General features: G+C 36.6%; 1 protein-coding gene across 23 annotated transcripts in view; it reads left to right on the top strand.

The window, feature by feature from the left end:
* SLMAP (sarcolemma associated protein) overlaps positions 1-23,209 on the top strand; it is a gene marked incomplete at its 5' end in the record, with an annotated part of 163,488 nt that overhangs the window by 61,595 nt on the left and 78,684 nt on the right. For 14 of the 23 annotated variants that reach the window (XM_081284607.1, XM_081284601.1, XM_081284602.1 and 11 more), the window contains one exon: positions 4,241-4,388. In XM_081284607.1, coding sequence (XP_081140733.1) covers positions 4,241-4,388 — 148 coding nt within the window. Of the gene's footprint in view, positions 1-4,240; positions 4,395-23,209 lie in introns of all 23 variants that reach the window. The other 9 variants (XM_081284600.1, XM_081284593.1, XM_081284610.1 and 6 more) reach the window with 1 other exon arrangement.

Genomic DNA, 23,209 nt, shown 5'->3' with positions numbered 1-23,209 from the left:
TGATGTTGGCCTCATAGAATGAATTTGGAAGAGCTCCCTCTTTTTCTATTTCCTGAAATAACTTGAAAAGTATTGGTATTAATTCTTTTTTAAAGGTTTTGTAAAACTCCGCTGTGTACCCATCCGGTCCTGGGCTTTTCTTGGTTGGTAGTCTTTTGATTGCTTCTTCTATTTCATCCATTCATATTGGTGTGTTTAAATTGTGTGTATCCTCCTGACTCAGTCTGGGCAAATCATATGACCTAAGAAATTTATCAGTGTCTTCACTATCTTCTATTTTATTGGAATATAGGTTTTCAAAGTAATTTCTAATTGTCTTCTCTATTTCTGTAGCATCTGTTGTGATAAAGCCTTTTTCATCTCGTATGTTAGTAATTTGAGTTCTCTCTCTTCTTCTCTTCGTTAGCATGGCTAAGGGTCTGTCGATCTTGTTTATTTTTTCAAAGAACCAACTTTTTGTTTTGTTAATTTTTTCAATAGTTTCTTTTGTTTCAATTTCGTTGATTTCTGCTCTGATTTTAATTAATTCTTGCCTTCTGCTACATTTGCTGTTGTTTTGCTCTTCCTTTTCTAGGGCTTTGAGATGAAGTGTGAGCTCATTTATTTGTTGGTTTTTCCTTTTTTTTTTTTTAAAGAGAGAAAGAGGAGAGAGAGAGAGAGAGAGAGAGAGAGAGAGAGAGAGAGAGAGAGAGAGAGAATTTTTAATGTTTATTTTTTAGTTCTCGGTGGACACATCTTTGTTGGTATGTGGTGCTGAGGATCGAACCCGGGCCGCACGCATGCCAGGCGAGCATGCCACCGCCCGAGCCACATCCCCAGCCCAGGTTTTTCCTTTTTTTGAGGAATGACCTGCAGGCAATGAATTTCCCTCTTAAAACTGCTTTCATTGTGTCCCATAGATTCCGATATGTTGTGTCTGTATTTTCATTTATCTCTAAGAATTTTTTGATTTCCTCCTTTATGTCTTCTGTAACCCATTGATCATTCAGTAACATATTGTTCATTTTCCATGTGATGTAGGATTTTTCCTTCCTTCTTTTATCATTGATTTCCAGTTTCATTCCATTATGATCTGATAACATGCATGGTATTATCTCCACCCCTTTATATTTACTGAGGGTTGCCCTATGGCATAATATATGGTCTATTTTTGAGAAGGATCCATGTGCTGCTGAGAAAAAAGTATATCCACTTGATGATGGTTGATATATTCTATATATGTCAGTTAAGTCTAGGTTATTGATTGTGATATTGAGGTCAATAGTTTCTTTATTCAACTTTGGAAATGATATGTTCAAGCTTAAATAAGAGGCTCATGTACTACGATGTGCTTTGAACGGTAATATAGATGTAAAAATGAAAAGAACCTGGGTTAGAATTGATTTATATTTTTTTAAATTTCAGAAGGTGTTGCTATTTTGGAGTTACATAGGAACGACCAATGTGCGTGTATTTATTTGTTTTTCAGTAGGTTTTTTGAAGCAGTACTGAACCATAGTTCATGTACTTTATTTCTATTCTGTTCCCTTTCATTTTTAAAAAAATATTTATTTTTTTTAGTTGGACACAACACATTTATTTATTTATTTATTTATTTATTTATTTATTTATTTATGGTGCTGAGGATCAAATCCAGGGCCTTGCACGTGCTAGGTGAGCACTCTACTGCTGAGCCACAATCCCAGCCCACCCCTTTCATTTTTTTTTAAGCTAGTTGCACTGCACTAAATTGACTTAACCTACTAATGGATTACTACTTGAAGTTTGAAACCACCATAAATCTGGTATAATCCCCTTATTTGAATTGTCCAGGCACACATTACTGAAAACAACTAAACCAGAATCTAGTTATTGCCACATTTACTAAGAATATATTTATTAAAAAACAAAAACAAGAAATAACTCCCATATACAGTAAATGCCAGTGCAGGGACAAAATAAATAAATAAATAAGTGAGGATAATTGTTCCTACCTGAAAGTATTGCCTGTACTTATGTCCCTGGTGTTAAATGTTAAGGCCCGTAAATTTCAAATGGCTCTGTAAAATATGAACACAATTTTCTTTATTAATAGTCTGTAATTAAATCTATAAAGTCTAGCCAAAGTAGCAGTTGGTCTAGTTGAATTATAAACAGAATAAGTCATTTATAGACAGCCTGATAGCCTTTAAATTGTCACACAAGAATTAATAAAATGAAATGTCATTTTCACATTTGCTGTCAAATTGCTTAGTCTTTGTTGTGTTTCATTTTGGAAGAGTACTGTGGTAAGAGTGAAGGATAAATGAAATAATGAAGTTCAGCATGAAGTAATGGGGGAAACTGGCCCTTTTATTTCTATTATTGAATCCTTATTCAAGTGTTCCCTAGCTTTGTAACCTTTGGAAAGATATTTAACATGCCTATAACTTTCACTTTTCTTGTTTATAAATGAAAGTGCACATACCTATACATTTATATATAGAGAAATATGTATACATGTATGTATACATGTATGTACCTGCACATACATATATTTAAGGCTAAATAAGGGCTTAATGGCATGAAGTATATTTTAATATATATTAGGTGTCTTCTTTCCATCCTTTCTTGGGAAGGAATTTCAGTGAAAATAATGTTGTTAGAATAAGTAGGACTGTAGAATGTCAAAAAATACAAAAAGAAAGGTGGTACATCTATTCTTTATTGGTTGTTCTCATCCTAATAAGTTGTGTGTTCCTAGTTGTTGTTAATTACTTTTAGGTTTGCTAGGTGATAGACTTCCTGTGCTGCCTCCTATTCCTCCCATCTTTACTGGGGATTAAACACAGGGCACTTTACCCCTGAACTATATCCCCAGCTCTTTTTATTTTTTTTTTATTTTGAAACATAGTCTCACTAAGTTGCTCAGGCTGGCCTTAAACTTGAGATCCTCCTGCCTCAGCCTCTTGAGTAATTGGAATAACAGGTTTTCACCACTATACATGGCTTACCCTTTCCCCTTTTAAAAAGGGAAGATTATCCAAGCAACAAAAGGCAAGTTTGGGAGGCCAGAAAATAGTACTTTCATAGATGATTCCAATATTTTAGTATCTCAAATCTGCTTGATCACAAAGAATTTTTGAGGATGCATCAGTCTTGATAGCAAGTTATGTTAGATAATTGATAGCTATTAATTATAGGTATTACCAAAAACCAGTTGCCCTTGCTTGTGCAATAAATACTGCTTCCTCTGGTTGGATCCAGTTACTTGGGAAAAAGATTGTAAAGTTAGGGTGCAGTGGAAAGAAAAAATTTTGTCTAGATGACCTTTTTAATTAATTTATTTATATATGATGCTGAGAATTGGACCCTGTGCCTCACACATGTGAGGCAAGCACTGTACCACTGATCTAGAACCCCAGCCCAACAAATTTATTAAGATACAATTCAGATGCTATAAAATTCACCTTTAAAAGTGTACAGTTCATGGGGCTGGGATTGGAGCTCAGCGGTAGAACACTTGTCTAGCACATGCGAGGCCCTGGGTTCAATCCTCAGCATCACATAAAAATAAATAAATAAAAATAAAGGTATTGTTTTTTTAAAAAAGTGTACAGTTCATTGGGTTTTCATTTTGTAGCCTTCACTGCTACTTTTAGATAATTTTCTTCACTCTGCCAAAATGCTTTTACCCCTAAGTACCTAGTCTCCCTGACAACCATTGTTTTTTGTAATCACTAGTGTACTTTTTGTCTTTATGAATATGCATATTCTGAATGTTCCATACATTTGGAATAATATATATGGTCATCTGTGATTGGCGTCTTTTATTTCCCTAATGTTTTCAAGGTTCATCCATGTCACAGTATGTATCAGTACTTTATTCTTTTGAAATGACAAATAATAATCCATTGTGTGGATTTATATTTAACCATTCTTCAGTTGATGAGGCATTGGCTTTTTCCTACTTTTTGCCTCTTATGAATAATGCTCCTATGAATATTTGTGTACAAATTTTTGTGAAGATGTTCTCAATTCTGTTGAATAAATGCCTAGGAGTTTAGTAGTTGGATCATATGCTTTATTTGTGGTTGCACCATTTTGTGAAGTTGGATTTTATTTGAACTATTTTTAGGGTTTTAATTTCATATGTTGAACATTAGCTGAAATAAGTTTGAATTGATGAGGGGAATCCATCTGAAAAGTTTGCAAAGTTGGAAGTGCTTATTTTTTAAAGTAGATTTGGAATTATTAATCTTTGGCTTTTTTTTCCCCCCAGTTTTATCTCCAAGACACTAAAAGTAGTAATGGTACCTTTATAAATAGCCAGAGATTGAGTCGAGGCTCTGAAGAAAGTCCACCATGTGAAATTCTCTCTGGTGACATTATCCAGTTTGGGGTAGATGTGACGGAGAACACACGGAAAGGTACGGGTATGGATCGATTTTTCCTATTATTTGTTTCTTTAAGATTGTTTCTTTGTTTTGTCAGTGTTACAAAATGTTACATTCTTTTACATGCTTACAAAAGCTATTTAAATACAACATTATATCTATACAGCGAGAAGTCAAATATCCTACTTCCCCTGTTGCTTTTCTAAATTTTAAATTCTAAAATATCAATTTATAATTTATATTTGTAATCACATTATGTAAACAGAGTGTTGTATCAGTTAGGAAACAGTTATTACAGTGACAGTATACCCAACTAAGATAAACTATAAACCATGGGGTATTTATTTTTCATTTACTGAGACTTAATGAAAAGTCTGGAGGCAGATAGGTCTTATCATTTGTTCAGTTGGCTCAGTGATATCAGGGTTTCAGGATCTTATGTCCTCCTGTACTGCTTCTGTGACTCTGTTTTGAAAGAACAATCTTTCACAGAATGCTTCCAACGTATTTTTTCTTATGTCCCACTGACCACACAGGTCACATATATAGATACCTATAGCTACAAAGAAGCCTGGGAAGTTTTTTTACCCAGCAAAGGAGAGCAAGGAAATCTCATGACTGATGTAGATCAGTTTTGATTTATCTTCTCAGGTTGTGTGTGCATTGTTGTCCCACCCCTACCTCACCCCAAATCAGAGTTTTGTTAGCAAAAAGGAAGAGGTAAAGGCTATTGAAGGCATGCAGTTAATCGTACCTATGACAACTATAAAGAAAAATTTCATGTCTTAGAGTTTTTGAAACTAGAAGTTCTCTAGCTAAATAAATGTAGATTGGTTTTTATTTTCACAATTCTAAAGCTTCTTGGCTCTATCTAGGTCACTATTTTGTGACCATGACGTTGTATGGCTCAATCATAAAACTAAATGGTTAGAAACCAAAAGTGTGCAGTTCCACTGTATTATTTTAATAGGAACAATAGAACAATTTGGCAAGTTTCTCCTTTCTGAACAAACTCTGATCTGGTGATATAGTAAGTCATTAGACTCTGGTATTTTTCACAGTAGAGGTGAGCCTGATGGTGCTAATAATGGTGAAGATGCAGATGTTAGTGTGTGTACATTCACATCCATATTGGTGTATATACATTCACTGGTATTGCAACAGTAGTTAGGTTTTTACTGGGTTTTGTTGGTCTCCTTGGGAAGTTAGTTTTTGATATTTGAGTTCGTACAGTCTTAGAAATTTTTATTTGCAGTTGTAAAACACAAAAGAAAGAGTGAATTTTGGTGCAAAATAATTAACTACTCCTACTAAAAGAACTTATGTATGACCACACCAGGAACAGCTGCATTGGATAGTTCTGTATTTGGTGTTATTATAATGTAACTCTCGTACCAAGTCATTCAACAAAGAGTAAACCAGCCCAGCTGTGAGTAATCCACAGAGAGGTGAAGAATTTGATTACACTGTCTTTTTCTTCAAGGAATGTCTGTTACCTTGGCTTGTATTTCCCTAAGCGACTTATTAAGTGTTAATTGATGAAAAAAAATGAAGTAATCAAATACATTTAGGCAGTTTAGTTAATCTAAAGTAAGCAGAGCCTTTAATATGCTAACATATGTGCAGATTTCTAGAGTGATGGCCTATAGAATGTAGCTCTTTCCAAACTTCTTTCCCACTTAGGACTGAAGAACATCTGTTTAGAAAATACTGTAGAAAAGCCAAGGATGACCCTGAAATTTAGGGATACTATTAGTGTAATGTCATTTCATCAATATTAGATTCTTGCAGGCTTCTTGGAAACTTCATTTATTTCCTTGCTTAATTACTTATTTATTTATTGTGGTTCTGGGGAAAATTGAACCCAGGGCCTCTCATATGCTAGCAAAAGGTCTACCACTGAGCTAATCCTAGCCTCTGTGTTAGCTTTAAGGAATTAAGTAAAGAAAAATTTATTCATTTAAAATGTTGAGAGTTTTTTTGTACTGACTGGTTTAAAACAGTCAACATGTTATTCAGAGGATACAAGTATGTCACAAGTTGAGATTACCTGTTTATGCTTATGCCAGAAAAAAAGTGTGGATTTTTCCTATACTATATAGTACTATGATTAGCTTTATACTATTTGCAGATTTTCTCTTGAAACTATATAGTATTATGGGATAATCCCAAAATCAAAGAAGAAATCAAAAGGAGTGTTTTAAACTGTATAGAAAAGAAAAGAAACTTTTTAAAAATTTTATTTATTTATTTTTAGTCATACATGATAGCAGAATGTATTTTGACATATAAAACATACATGTAATGTACATACATCAATCAAATTGTCTATTCTATTCTGCTGTCCTTCCTATCCTCCCTACTCCTCCCCTCCTCTCCCATCCTTTCTCTCTATCCAATCTAATGTGACACATTTTTTTTTCTTTTTCTCAATACAACATCATATATGTATTCTGTATAACAATAAGGTTCTCCTTCCATCTTCTGTGCAACTCCCCTTCTCCCTCATTTTCCCTCCCACCTCTCTTCCCTATTTAATGGTAGTCTTCTTCTCATGCTCTTCCTCCCTATCCCATTTTGAGTCACCCCGCTATATCAGAGAAGACATTCAGCATTTGTTTTTTAGGGATTGGCTAACTTCACTTAGCATAATCTGTTCTAATGCCATCCATTTGCCTGCAAATGCCATGATTTTATTATTTTTTAGTGCTGAGTAATATTCCATTGTGTATAAATGCCACATTTTTTAATCCATTCATCTATTGAAGGGCATCTAGGTGGGTTCCACAGTCTAGCTATTGTGAATTGTGCTGCTGTAAACATTGATGTGGCTGTGTCCCTGTAGTATGCTCTTCTTAGGTCTTTTGGGTATAGTCCGAGAAGGGAAATAGCTGGGTCAAATGGTGGTTCCATTCCCAGCTTTCCAAGGAATCTCCATACTGCTTTCCAAATTGGCTGCACCAATTTGCAGTCCCACCAGCAATGTATGAGTGTACCTTTTTCCCCCGGCATCCTCACCAGCACTTATTGTTGTTTGACTTCATAATGGCTGCCATTCTTATTGGAGTGAGATGGTATCTTAGAGTATCTTAGAGTAGAAGAAGCCATCAAAAGACTACCAACCAAGAAAAGCCCAGGACCGGACGGATATACAGCAGAGTTTTACAAGAACTTTAAAGAAGAACTAATACCAATACTCTACAATCTATTTCAGGAGTTAGAAAAAGAGGGAGTACTTCCAAATTCATTCTATGAGGCCAATATCACCCTGATTCCCAAACCAGATAAAGACACCTCAAAGAAAGAAAACTACAGACCAATATCCCTAATGAATTTAGATGCAAAAATCCTCAATAAAATTCTGGTAAATCTGATACAAAAACATATCAAAAAGATCGTGCACCATGACCAAGTGGGATTCATCCCTGGGATGCAAGGCTGGTTTAGTATACGGAAATCAATAAATCAATAAATGTAATTCTCCACATCAATAGACTTAAAGATAAGAACCATATGATCATCTCGATAGATGCTGAAAAAGCATTCGACAAAATACAGCAACCCTTTATGTTCAAAACTCTAGAAAAATTAGGGATAACAGGAAATTACCTCAAAATGGTAAAAGCTATATACGCTAAGCCTCAGGACGCCATCATTCTAAATGGAGAAAAATTGAAGGCATTCCCTTTAAAATCTGGAACAAGACAGGGATGCCCTCTCTCACCACTTCTATTCAACATAGTTCTTGAAACACTAGCCAGAGCAATTAGACGAAAGAAATTAAAGGCATAAATATAGGAAAAGAAGAACTTAAATTAGCACTATTTGCTGATGACATAATCCTATACCTAGCAGACCCAAAAAAATTCAACCAAGAAACTTCTAGAACTAGTAAATGAATTCAGAAAAGAAACTTTTATATCATAATATAGAAGTTATTTAGTCAAGTAAAATTTATAATCTTAAATTCCTTCACTATTAAAGAAAGGCAAAATAATGAGGGAACTTGACACTTAGAAAGAATTAGAAAAAAAACAATAAAAGGCTGTGAAAAATAAATAATAAAGCAGAAATAATTGACAAATAGAAAACTCTAGAAGAAATAAACCCAAATGCTAATTCTTTTAAAACAAGCAAACAATGTAATTTATAAACCTTAATGCCTTAATTAAGTTCACGTACCAGCAGAAATATGCAGGGTGAGAAATGAGAAAGGAGAAATAAACCAGATAAAAGATATAAGAATTTTAAGAGAATATTATATGTCTACCTATAGCAAAGAAAAATAAAACCTAGAGTAAACTGATGTTGCTTGGTTCAGTAGTACACACCTGTGATCGTAGCAGCTCGGGAGGGCGAGGCAGGTGGATCATGAGTCCAAAGCCATCCTCAGCAATGGCAAGGCGCTAAGTAACTCAGCAAGACCTTTTCTCTAAATAAAATACAAAATAGGGCTAGGAATGTGGCTCAGTGGCCGAGTGCCCCTGAGTTCAAGCCCCAGTACCCCCCACACACCAAAAAAATAAAATAATGTTATCCTAGTAAAATTATCCCAAGTGGAAAACCTGTATAAATCAATTTATTTGAAAGAGACTAAAAAGCTATTAAAGATTCACCATTGAAAAGACATCATAGAGATTCACAGTTCAATTTGATCTTATGTGTATAAACAGATTAATTGAACATTATCTATCCCAAACATGGATTAAAAAAACTCTCAAAATCCTTCAAAGAAGTTAGCATATCATTAATGCTAAAATGATTAAGATATAGCACAAAAATTAAAACCATAAGTAATTTCACTTGTGATAATAGGTGAAAATTTTAATGAAGGTACTAGTCAGTTAAATTCAGAAACAAAGCTAGAATAAATAACAAAGTTGTTGTAAAAATACAGTGATTCAGTATTAGAATATCTGTCAGCATAATCCACTAAAGCTGAAAAAACATGTAACTGTATAACCAGTATTTATATAACTGAATAACCCATGGATGTTGAAAAGGCATTTGGATAAATTCAGGGGTTATATAAATTAATAGGGTGAAGAGAAAACTAATAAAAATCCAAAGTAAAATAGGATTAAAAATAGCTACAAAATATATGCACTAAAAATATATTTGCCCCTCTTTTTAGTAGCTTGAGCTCTAGGGTCCTTTGTCTGTAAACCCATCATTGTAAACAAATAGGCTTATATACTAATAGATTTTGTTGAAGAAAGAGAGAAAGCCATGAATTAGTCACCCAAATACTATTCCCAAACCACAAATTGATAGAGTGTGAGTGTTGTGGGTCACATACAAACCATTACAGTAACCCTTTGTTGCAAATCTTGGACCAGTTTGTTCTATAAATTTCATATATAACTCTGATCAGCTCATCACCCCAGATCCACTTCACAGATATTTGTTTCTCAGTTAAACTATTAATGAACAAAAGGCCTGGTAAAGTAAGGTCATTGGTATCTTATATTAGCTTTGTTCCAACTACACTGAATTAAATTTACTTGCCACAATGGACCTTGCCTTTTCTGACCTTTGCACTTGCTTTTTCCATTCCTAGAAACCTTTCTTAATCCCACAAGGATAGATGAGGTACTTTCCATTCCCCTGTTACACCCCATACCCTTCCCTTTTATGTATCTGCCTTCCTTATTAAACTGTAAGATATACAAGAACAGCTAATTTGTCTCCCCTCCTTATAGAATCTGCACACTCAGCCTGGCACATACTGCTTGCATAAATTTTAAAATGTCCCATGAATTTTCATCTACCATTTTATACAAGTTCTTTCTGGCATCTTAACCAAGATTTTGACAACCCTCTTCCTAATCTTCGGAGGCTAATGTGAGGACATGATATTGGCAATCTTATTATCACTCACAGTCTTTTTTATTCTGCCAGTCTAAACCTAAATTTCTTCATCTTAAAAAATGAAAATCATGGGGCTGGGGATGTGGCTTAAGCAGTAGCGCGCTCGCCTAGCATGCGTGGGGCGCTGGGTTCGATCCTCAGCACCACATAAAAATAAAATAAAGATGTTGTGTCTACCGAAAGCTAAAATATAAATATTAAAAAATTCTCTCTCTCTCTCTCTTTAAAAAAAAAATGAAAATCACGATCTTATTATCTACCTTACTGACTTGTGGTATGGTGTTTAGTTTTCACTTTGCGGCACAATGTTCAATGTGAACATTTGAAGAGTATATATGAAGTGCTTGACTTGGAACCCAATAGTGTTGTTGCTACTAAAGTCTTTGCAAATCATTTGTATAGTTATTGTTTGTCATTAAATTTGCCCCTCTTAGTAGATTCAGCTCTAGGGTTCTTTGTCTGTCTTTTGGAACCCATCATTGATCTTTTGAAAGTTACTCTTAATTTCCACTTTCCAAATGTTAAGGGAAATTACAAAGCTGTTTCAGCACAGACTGCAGTAAATTTACCATATTGGCTAAGGGAACTTTTCGGAATTGAGCCCAGGTACATTTAGCCACTAACCCACATCCTCAGCCCTTTTTATATATTTTATTTAGTGCTGCAGTCTGGCTGGGCACAATTCAGGAGCCACTTGTCAAAAGAAACGAACTTTATTTTTAGAACCACACACGCCAAACAAAACAGCTCCTCAGGAAAACCTTCAGAGCCCAACTGCCACTACCAGCTTCCCACAAGCCTCTCAACCTCCCCCATTCCTCCTGCTCTTGAGGCCGATTGGCTGGGTCGCGTGGGCGGAGCCAAAAAAGTCCCCCAGTGAGCATCTCCATGGTCTGAAAGGGCGGGGAAACAGCCCAATGAGCATCACCGCAGAGGAGCCAATCAGTTGGCAGCTAGAAGTTTCTGGGGCTGCTGTGAGCCAATCATCAGCTGGCAGCTGGAAGTTTGCTGGCAGCTGGAAGTTTGCTGGGGCCCCTTCAGCTGTGGCTCTCAACATCTCCCCCTCTCTGTTTAAACAACAAGCAATTGGCTTAGGGACCGTGCCTGCCTTAGGTTGTCCAATAGTACATATGGTCCTCACTCATTATCAGATGAGCTGACCTCAAGGCGTCAGCCTCCTGTCTTAGGTTGGTACCATTGCAATTGGATCTTACCCATCACTGACTACTGGTCCAGTATACAGCCACACCTGTGGATAGGTGTTTGTATGGGGGGGGGGTGAGGTTCTTTGCCTCACCTCTGTTGGCCCCCAAATTTTAGCTGAACGATCATGACAAGCAGAAGGGAGGAAGATACACCAAGCCAATTGACGGCTCCTTTTGGAAAAATTGTACCACCTATGACATCATCAGCAAAAATACCCCAACACTACCACAAGTCGCTACACCAACAGATAGTTTACAATGCATACAAGTGAGTTCACAATGCATACAAGTGAGTTCACAATGCATACAAGTGATTCATAGTCCAGGCAAGTTCTGCAAGCAGTTCAGTGATGGCTCCTTTTGGAAAAATTGTACCACTGATGACACCATCAGCATAAATACCCCAACACTACCACAAGTCGCTACACCAACAGATAGTTTACAATGCATACAAGTGAGTTCACAATGCATACAAGTGATACATATTCCAGGCAAGTTTTGCAAGCAGTTCAGTGATGGCTGTCGCAGAAGCTGTAGATTGGTTTTATTTTTGTCTTCACCGGCACTGGGATGAAGATAGGAATTCTGGCAATAATGGCTAAAGAAAAAATTATATAACATTCCAGAAGGTACTAAAAGAAAATAATTTTTTTTTTTAGAAAACAATTTTCTTAACAATATCTTCAACAGAATTATTAAATATAATGAAAAGGAAAGGTGAAAGTAAACAAACAGATCTGTTAACCTCCTTTTTTGTTCATATATTAAAACAATCCTCAACAGCTGTTTACCCAATTTAAATTAAACCATTTAAATCACATGAAAAAAAATATTTGGATCCATTTTTTCATGAGCGCTCATCATATATGATATATGGACATACGTACATTCAAACATATAACACAAAACACAAGTGTGTACACATAATACATACAACACATAACATAATAGTAAAGGCCTTATAACTTTTTACAGGTGAAATCTCCATTGCAATATTTAAAAACTCTATAATCAAAAAAATAGAACTGATCAGCAAAACATTAACCAAGGTCTGTATGAGCTCAAAAAACAAAATAGAACTTCATGATATGGCAAAGGGCAATAATAAAATAGATATTGAAAAAAGCATCCTGGTTCAGCCAGATGTAAGAATAGCCAAACTGGAGTTTTGGATATCAGTTGTTATGGATTTGAGCCAAATCATCTTCTTTTTGGTCTGTAGAAATCGCTTTAGTTAATCTTTCTGGAATCCAAATTGGCTGCTGTTCTCCCTGTGGAAACACATAAATAGACCCCCGACTCCAGACAATCACTGGGTCAGGACCTTGGTTAATCTCTCTGGAATCCAAATTGGCTGCTGTTCTCCCTGTGGAAACACGCAAACAGACCCCCGACTCCAGACAATTACTGGGTCAGAACCTTTCCATTGTCCTGTTAGAAAATCCTTCCAAAGTACCTTGGGCTTATGTACATTTTTTGGACACATATGCCTTTCTGCAGCACTAAGCCCTGATAAATCCAAATTTAAAAAGTTTAGAGTAAAAAGGGTTATTTTAAGTTTATCTTTGGGGAATATATACCCCTTCCCAATTCCTTCTTTTTGCTTTAATAAGTACATTTTAATAGTTTGATGAGCTCTTTCAACCATGCCTTGTCCCTGTGGATTCTAAGGGATTCCTGTTATATGAGTAATGCCAAATGTTGAGCAAAATTGTTTAAAAAAGGTAGAAGTATAACCAGGGGCATTATCTGTTTTTAACTGTTTTGGAACGCCCACAGTGGCAAAATTTTGTAAGCAATGAGCTATAACATCTTTAGTTTTTTTCTCCGGCATGAAGGGAGCCCATCAAAAATCCAGAAGAAGTATCAACTGTAACGTGCAAATATTTTAATTTTCCAAATTCTGGCAAGTGTGTGACGTCCATCTGCCAAATATGGTTAGGTATCAATCCTCTAGGATTGACCCCAAGATTAACTTGTGGTAAAAAGGTCACACAATTTTGACATTGTTTTATTATTTGTCTAGCTTGTTCCTTAGTTATTTTAAAACGCTTTTGTAAAGTATTAGCATTGACATGGAACTTTTTATGCAAATTTGTAGCTTCTTCTAGTGTAGAGAAAATATGTACGTCATGTGTAGTTTTATCTGCTAAATCATTGCCCAAACTAAGGGCTCCAGGCAATCCTCTATGTGCCCTGATATGTCCTATAAAGAATGGATCTTTTCTGTCTCAGATTAGACTTTGTATAGTGGAAAGCAAAGAGAAAACAGTAGGGGAAGGGGAAATCCTACCAGCATTTTCAAGGGATACTATAGCATTAACTATATACTGACTATCGGAAAATAAATTAAATACAGAATCTTTAAACATCACAAAAGCTTGTAATACTGCATTAAGCTCTACCTTTTGAGCTGATTGTTTGGGTACTAAAAATGTAAAAGTTTGATCAGGTGTAACTATTGCTGCTGTACCATTATTTGACTCATCAGTGAATATATTTTGAGCATTCATGATAGGTGTTTTTCTTGTCATTTTTGGAAAAATTACAGGATGCAATGACCAAAAAGACAATAAAGGATTAGATGGTAAGTGGTTATCAAGTGAAACATTAGATTTGCACATGATTATTGCCCAAGTATTTAACTCATTAGCTAACTAATCAATTTGATTCATAGTATATGGAGTAGTAATTTTATTGGGAGAAATTCCAAACACTCCCTTTGCTGCTTTTATTCCTTTGAGTATTAATTGTCCTACGGCCTCAGGATACCTAGTAAGAATAGTGTTAGGAGAATAAGATAAATGTATCCATAATAATGGACCTTCTTGCCAAAATACTCCTGTAGGAATATTTTTTGTTGGTAGTACAATAAATAATAAAGGCAAACTTATATCAATTCTATCCAAATGCATATTTTCCATATATGTTTCAATGATTTTTAATGCCTTTCTTGCTTCAGGCGTTAACATGCGGGGTGAATTTGGATCTGATGGACCTTTTAGGATATCAAATAAAGGTCCCAACTCTCCTGTTGGTATACCTAGATAAGGCCTTATCCAATTTATGTCTCCTAATAACTTTTGAAAGTCATTAAGTGATTTGAGTTGATCTACTCGTATTTGAATTTTTGGTGGACGGACCATGGTTGAGGATAGTAGAAATCCTAAATAATTAATTGGAAAATTTAATTGTACTTTATCTATTCTATCTCTAGATTATAATTTTTTAATAAGTTTGTAAGTGTGGCATAACATTCTAGCAATGTGTTTTTATCTTTGTGTGCTAATAATACATCATCCATATAGTGAAATATTTGTAGTTCAGGATTTTGATTTCTAAGTGGCTGGATTACTTTGTTAACATAAATTTGACACATAGTTGGGCTGTTAGCCATCCCTTGAGGGAGTACTTTCCATTCATATCTCTGATCAGGACCTTCATGATTCAGTGCAGGGATAGTAAATGCAAAACGTGGACTATCCTCAGGATGAATTGGAATTGAAAAAAAACAATCTTTAATATCTATAACTAAAACATACCAGGTTTTTGGCAAAGCAGACAATTGAGGAATCCCCGATTGAGCAGGTCCCATAATAACCATCTCATTATTAATGGCTCTTAAATCTTGCAGTAATCTCCATTTACCAGATTTCTTTTTGATGACAAAAATGGGAGTATTATGGGGAGATACAGAAGGTTGTATATGTCCTTCCGCTAATTGTTTTTTGACCAGGTCATGGGCTACTTGTATCTTTTCTTTAGTCAGGGGCCACTGAGGAACCCATACTGGTCTTTCTGATTTCCAAGTAATTTTTATTGTCTCAGTGGCCCTTTCTGAAAATCCAACCCATGTCTGTCTGTTCCGTGATCTATTTGTACTGGTGCTGCTATACCTTGTTCTTGTTTTTCTAATCTTTTTCCTTTCCTAAAACCTTGTCTAGCCATAATAGTGGGTGCATTTTGATTGATGTTATTTGTTAATGTCAAACCTAATTGATCTAGGACATCTCGTCCCCATAAATTTATGGGAAGATGATCCAATACATATGGCTGTATAGTTCCCTCACATCCTTCAGGATCCTTCCAATCTAATACCATTGCACTTCTATGGGGATTAGTCGCCACTCCTAGGCCTCGAAGCGTTTGAGTGGCTTGTTGTAATGGCCAATGTTTTGGCCATTCTTGACGAGAGATGATGCTAAGGTCTGCACCTGTATCCAGTAGCCCATTAAATTCATGTCCTTGAATATTTAGTTTTAGCATGGGGTGAGAATCTAAATTTAAAGAAAGCATAGCCCAAATTACACCTGTGGAGCCTAATCCCTTGGAACCTCTTTCTGCAGTATGACTGAAAATTTTATCATGTAGGCTGGGTATTATTAGTATCTGTGCTATTCTATCTCCTGGTGAAATTACTGATATACCCTTTGGAGAACTGGCTATAATTTTTATTTCACCTTCATAATCGGGATCAATTACCCCAGGAGTTATCATAAGTCCTTTTAAGAGTAGAAGAGCTGCGTCCCAATAATAAGCCTACTGTTCCTTTGGGAAGAGGTCCTTTTACCCCTTTGGGAATAATTGGAACTCCCATCTCTGGAGTTAGTACTGCTCTGGCGGAGGCGCAGATGTCCAACTCTGCGCTCCCTCTGGTTTGTCTGATGAGGGATCTGATGGACAATGTGTACTGGGCACTACCCTGATGGGGTTGCTGGTTTCCTCCAGTGCTCCGTATATTTGTGGTTTTGGGCCCCGGAGCATTGGGCCCCCCTGTCCATTCTTTGGCAATGGAGCCCGATGCCTTTCTCCATGATATCGTGGATAAACACCTGGTCCTTGTTCGTTTTTTGATAATGGAGTACCCTCTATGGTGGTTTGAGAATGGCATTCATTAGCCCAATGTCTCCCTCTACGGCATCGTGGGCAAATACCCGGTATTCTACTCCTTTGATACCTAGTTTTGTTAAACCCTCCTCCAATTTGGGCAATTCCTTTTAAAATGTCCTGTTTGTTCACAATTGTAGCATGTTCTTGGCCTGGCATCTAAAGCCTGTTTTACTGCAGCTACCACGACTTGCCCTTGTTCTAAAGCCTGTTTTACTGCAGCTGCCACAACTTGCTCTTGTTCATTAATGTCTCTACATAATTTAATATATGTGTTTAAATCTTCATGTTTCCATGGTCTAATGACTTCTCTACACCAATGATTCGCTTGCTCATAAGCCAGTTGTTTTATTAATGGCATTGCTTGTTCTGTATTCCCAAAAACTCTGGTAGCTGTTTGAATAAGCCTATCTACAAATTCAGCATAAGGTTCATTAGCTCCTTGTATTACCTTAGATAATTGACCTTGTAAACCTCCATGTCCTTGTAAAGTCTTCCATGCCTTAACTGCATCTACAGCAATTTGTGCGTATACACCAGGATCATATGCAATTTGGTGCTGATAATGCCAAGGTCGCGGGTTCGCTCCCCATACGGGCCACCAAATGCCGCAGTCTGGCTGGGCACAATTCAGGAGCCACTTGTCAAAAGAAACGAACTTTAGTTTTAGAACCACACACGCCAAACAAAACAGCTCCTCAGGAAAACCTTCAGAGCCCAACTGCCATCACCGGCTTCCCAGAAGCCTCTCAACCTACCCCACTCCTCCTGCTCTTGAGGCCGATTGGCTGGGTCGCGTGGGCGGAGCCAAAAAAGTCCCCCAATAAGCATCTCCATGGTCTGAAAGGGCGGGGAAACAGCCCAATGAGCATCACCGCAGAGGAGCCAATCATCAGCTGGCAGCTGGAAGTTTGCTGGGGCCCCTTCGGCTGTGGCTCTCAACAATTTAGAGACAGGGTCTCATTCAATTGCTTAGGCCCTAACTAAGTTGCTGAGGCTGGCTTTGAACTCATGATCTTCCTATCTCATCTTCCTAAGCCACTGGGATTATAGGTGCATGCTACCATGCCTGGCCCAAGGGGAACTTTACTGATGGCATGAATCCTCAACCCAGACTTACTTCAGAACTTTGTACAACTACAGATACTATGGACTCCTTCCTTCTGTCCTAAGAAGGAATATTGCAAGGGGTGCAACCTGTGATTCTGTTGTCCAACTGGGTTTAAAAACCTTGCTGAAATAGGTTCCTAGCATCAACTGTTTTATATGCTTTCTCCTGTCCTAAAGTCCTACATTTCCCTCATTACCTTGTCTGCTATGAAACCATTCTTGGTGGCTCAAAACCTGTATGTACTCCTGATGTCTATTTGCTGTTTTCTCTTGAATGTCCCACTGTTGTCTTATAGTTATTTTGTACAAAACTTAATTCCCTCTTCAATCCAGAGCATTCTACTGACTTCCCAATGTCTTTTATTGTTCCTTCATTCTCTCACTCTAGCTCAAACTCGACATCTTTTTTGATTCCTGTTTTACTTACCTCTAACAATATTGTTGACTAGATCATTTTCCTCCTTTCCCTATAATTTCCGTTGTTTTCCTATTGCCACCCCAGAGTGTTACAGTGGCTCTCCACTTCTGGCCATCGTACTCTGCCAACCTACTGCTTCTAGGATATTCTTCCTTCACAGCTTTATTTATGGCTTCTTTCTTGCTTTGAGAAGCAGTGCCATAAATAAAATCTGAAATGCTTAATTGTGTATTTGAGGTCCTGAAAAATGTACTCATTTCAATCTTTTGATCCCCCCCCATCACTCCCTTAAATATGCTAAGCAGGGTTGTTTAGAAGATGGTATGTAGAAAAGATTCTTTTGAATCTTAGCACTGCCTTTGATCAAAGGTCTGATCTCAAGGAAATTACTTTGGCCTCTTTGTCCTTAGTCACCTCATCTATAAAACAGGGAATAAAAGTAACTATTGACATGGTTCATCATAAATAGTTAACATGTATGTTTTCTTTGAGGCCTGGTATCCAGAGGACCTTGAAATGTAGTTTCTTTATATTCTTTATATTCAATTTTCTCCAACTGCTCTCCCTACATGTACACTTTCTCACTTCCTTTTCTTCACTCATGCCTCTGCCTTTCCTTCCATTTCCAGCTTTCAAATTTTATTCTGTTTTAGTTTTTTCTTTTTTACTCTTCATAAAGCCTTCTTTGACCTTGCCCATTCCAAATGCCCATAGTAGTTGGTACTTCTTATAGCCTTTATGGTCCCCCCCCATCTGCTTTCATTTTATATTAAGTATTTCTAGTTTATTCTTACTGTATTGAAATTTCCACAAAGCCAGGGATCTAGCTGTCATAATCATCTTGTTTTTTACAGTCCTTCCCAGAATATTGCTTTGCAGCCATCATAATTTTTTTATTTTATTTCTTGATAAACCAAATTTTTACTCCCAAAGTTTAGTTTCAAAGGTTAGATTGAACTGTTTACAAGCAGGTCAAGTAAATCCCTTAGTGAATTTTTATTGAGTAAATAGGTAATATCACTCCATGGTATGCTCAGAGAAATAAAGTACTAAATTAAGAACTATATTTAGAGAAAGAACTCCTTCTCCCAACTGGATAGAACCAAAATTCTTTGGAAAAATAGCTGACTCCGAGTCTAGAAGGTTTTTTCATGTCATAAAGCAATGAGCCTATCTAACACTGCTGGACTTCTAGTCCAGAGGACTTCTAGGAGTTATCACAAGTGAGTCCCTGCTTATCAAAGATGGACAATTTGAGCATTAAACAATAATAATAGTAGTGATTTGAAATATATCAAATATGTTCAGATCAGTGTGCTTACAGTGATACTAAAAAGGACAATAAAAAGGTTTTATTAACTTTGGAAGAACTTAGGAAAAGATTTATCATTCTGAAAACAGATAAAGAGAAAGGATAAAGCAGTTAGCCATCTTTTCCTGTAAAAAGTATTCCTGAGACTGCTAATTTTGTAGCTCAGTGGTGGAATGCTTGCCTAGTACACATGAGGCCCGGGGTACATCCCCAGCACTGGGAAAAGAAAAAGAAGAATTTTACCTGAGGTAAACAAGTAGTTAAAGAAGAAAATTTTTCTGATGGCTGCACTACAGCTCATAAGTGAAGACAGAATGAGAGAGGAAAAATTCTAAGACTTAGAAGCTCTATACAGAAAAAAAAAAATCAAGATTGAGAGTTCTTTTATCTGTTTATCTTATAGTCAAAAGGCAGTTAATGCAGATAATTCCCCAGTCTAAAAATGCTTATGCCTCTGATTTAGGTCTTGATTTTTTAAAAATGTTCCTTAGGTTTTTATGGTCACATTCATTGACCTTCCTATTGCTACCAATCATTTTAAGAGGTCTTTCAGACCATTCTTAAGTGTAAAGTGGTATTGACCTTCTTAATTCTTATAGGTTGGGAGATAGGGCCAGACTACAACATAACCCCAGAGTTTCTGTCCTCCATGGGGTCCAGGGACTCTTAACAATTTTAAACTTACCAAAGTGAACTGGGCCCTCTAAGTAGTATTTGTGTGAAGAGGCAGTAAGAAAGGCTGGGTGTATGCACAAAGTAAATATGTTAACTCAAGAGCAAAATAGGTGGTCTGTATAATAAGATAACATAGGGAAAAAAACAGACAAGTAGCAGTCAGCACTAGTGTTACTCTGATATTTAATAGCCTCATATCTATAGCAGGCAAGTGCAGATTGTTCTTCCAGATGCCTTATTTTCTCAATTCATACACACCTGGTTTTTATGTTTTTAACATTTCTGAAATTTGCATATGTCTTATAAATATATGTGTATATTTAATATGGCAGTGTTCCAGTGGCCCCTCTAACCCTCCTGGGAAGCTATTTAAATACTTTTCTGTTGAAAATCAAAAAGATAGCTAACATTTCTGTTGTCTGTGGATCTGGTTGACATGAGATCTTTCCAAAGGCAGGATTGGATGGACCAGATTGGCAGCTTAGCTAGACATGGTCTTTCTTTGAACTGTCTCTGAAACTGGCATTCCTATTCTGCCCAGCCAGTAATAGCCCTTGGTTTACCTCAGAGAGATTTATGTATCAGTCATTTGCTGAATTTCAGGTTGGTACATCTGTGCAACATAGTTCCTAATGTAGTATATCATCAATTATCAGTTCTGGCACTGCAGTTTTGTTTGTAACTAGTTCCCTTATTTGAAAAAAAAACATTTTAATAACCATTTAAATATATTGGTAAAATGTAGTTTTAACAGGATTTTCATCTTATATTGTGCTCTTATATTTATTGTAAGCTCTTTATAGTAAATCTTTGGTGAAGCCATAAAGTTGGGATAAATCCATCCCTTCCTTGTCTTCTGTTAGGGAAAGAAAGGGGCTGGGTGATTCTTATAAATGATGGTGAACCCTAAAACTTAGAAACATCTTTATCCCTGAGTAATGGGAGCTGTAAAATATTAAGCATTAATATTTTCTTTGACATAATAAGCTTTTATTCAGTTTCTACTTTGTACCAAATGACTATGCTAAGGACACAGGTTTAAAAAGTGAAAAACACCAAATTCTTGCTGCCCTCAAAGAGTTGAATCTAATTGGTGAGATGGCAGTTGTTTAAATGATAAATAATCACAATGCAGTGTGCCGAAGTGTTACAGGAAGTAAATATAGGAGACTGTCTCTTTGGTGAAGAATCAGAAAAGTGTGAGCCTTTAGGATAAGTATAGTATTGGTCATTTAGGCAAGGGAACAAAGGACATCACTGACAAAAGGGATAGTTTGTATAAAAGCCATGGGGTTATAAAAGTAAAGTGTGTGTAGAATGCAGGTAGCTTGGCTTATAGGAAGCCTATGGTGACAGGATAGAGGATGAATCCAGAAAGGAAGGAGCCACATGGTTCATGACAGTGATTGCTATTCTATGCAGCTTTGAATATTATCTAATAGCTAGGCAGGTGGGCACACGCCTGTAATCCCAGCTAGTCGGGAGAATGAGGCAAGAGGATCTCAAGTTCCAAGATCAGCCTCAGCAACTTAGCAAGACTCTGCCTCAAAATAAAAAAATAAAGGGCTGAGAATATAGCTCTGTGGTCGAGCACCCCTGGTATCACAAGGGAAAAAAAGATGGTCCAAAGCCTGTGGTCTCCTTTTTCAAATGGGATTCTTTTAAAAACACTGAAATACAGAAGACTGAGGTAGGAGGATAGCAAGTTCAGGACAGCCTGAGCAACTTTGCGAGACCCTGTTTCAAAATAAAAAATTCCAAAAAAAAAAAAAAAAAAAAGACTGTCTAATAGGTGATTCTTGATCTGTTAGCACTTTTTGTATAATTGACTAATGAAGATCAATATTGAATAAATTGCCGTGAAGTCCTTAAATTGAACACACATTACTAGATGACAATCATATTACTTCATGTTTATAATATTGTCTTATGTTATCATCCAATAAGTCGCCCCAAAGGCATTAGCTTTGTTCTTTAATGTCAGTTAAATTGAAGTGTAATTTATTCACACATCAATTTTACATATACAATTCAGTCAAGTTTGACAAATGTATATAGTCAACCTAACCATCACTCCTCTTATCATTATGGTGTATTCTTATCAGCCAATATCAGCTTTTAATCATTTTGTTGAACTAGATAATCAATGAGACCCTGGAAAGTACAGTATCTGAGGAATAGGGAAATTTAAAAAAACAAAAACAGTCTTTAAACGAGGAAGCAATTTTTTTTCCGTATAAAATCCACACAAAGAAGCTCTGTACAAGTGCTTCATTGGTGTAGGTTTATCTCTTGAAGTCTGCAGTAGGAAAAGGAAAAATTGAAAAACAATGATGTGAAGCACACCTATAATCCCAGAGGCTCAGGAGACTGAGACAGAAGGATGGTGAGTTCACAGCTAGCCTCACAACAGCAAGGTGCTAAGTAACTCAGTGAAACCCTGTCTCTAAATAAAATACAAAATAGGGATGGGGATGTGGCTCAATGGTTGAGTGCCCCTGAGTTCAATCCCTGATACTCTTCACTCGCCGCCATCGAAAAAGAAAAGAAAACAGCTGAGCATGGTGGTACACACTCATAATCTCAGAGATTTGAGAGGCTGGAGCAGGAGGATTGCAAATTTGGAGCCAGGCTTGGCAATTTAGGGAGACTCTGTCTCAGAATAAAAAGAACTGGGGATGTAGCTCAGTGGTAAAGTACCCTTGTTCAATCCCTAGTACCACACCAAAAAAAAAAAAAAAAAGCAAAATAAAATTTTTAAACTGAACTGAAAGAACCTCCCATGTGAGTTCTAGCAGGCATCTCTTGTATATTTACTACCATAGAATTGTGGAGGCACTTTCACATATCTGAGGTCTTGTAACCAGCCACCAAACCAAGGGAATCTGCCCAGATTGGCTACCTACTTGCATAAGAAATAGGGGAATGGTAGAAAAAGAAACAGAAATTTCTTTGTCTGTTTCTTATGTGAACAGCTGAACCTGGCGAGCTGGAATCTAGGCAGGTTCCCTTGCCATGGCTGCAATAAGAGTCTTGGTTTCCTTGCCCATAAAATGGGGGATATAATGGTATATTCTTAACTGTATTCTGAAGAATTTTAGCATTGTGTGAGGTGTGGTCAAGGACAGGAGAATTAGTAATAAAGAGTATGTTTTAAAGGAGAGTCAAAAAGGGGCTGGGGATGTGGCTCAAGCGGTAGCGCGCTTGCCTGGCGTGCGTGCTGCCCGGGTTCGATCCTCAGCACCACATACCAACAAAGATGTTGTGTCCGCCGAGAACTAAAAAATAAAATATTAAAAAATTAAAAATAAAAATAAAAAATAAAGGAGAGTCAAAAAAAACCATGTTTGATGTTGGTAAATAGGGGGCAAAAGTG

This window comes from Spermophilus citellus, assembly GCF_964194105.1.
Source record: "Spermophilus citellus genome assembly, chromosome: 3".
In the NCBI taxonomy this organism is placed as follows: Eukaryota; Metazoa; Chordata; class Mammalia; order Rodentia; family Sciuridae; genus Spermophilus; species Spermophilus citellus.
The sequence above is the reverse complement of the archived record's forward strand: the minus strand, read 5'-3'. Positions and strand labels throughout refer to the sequence as shown.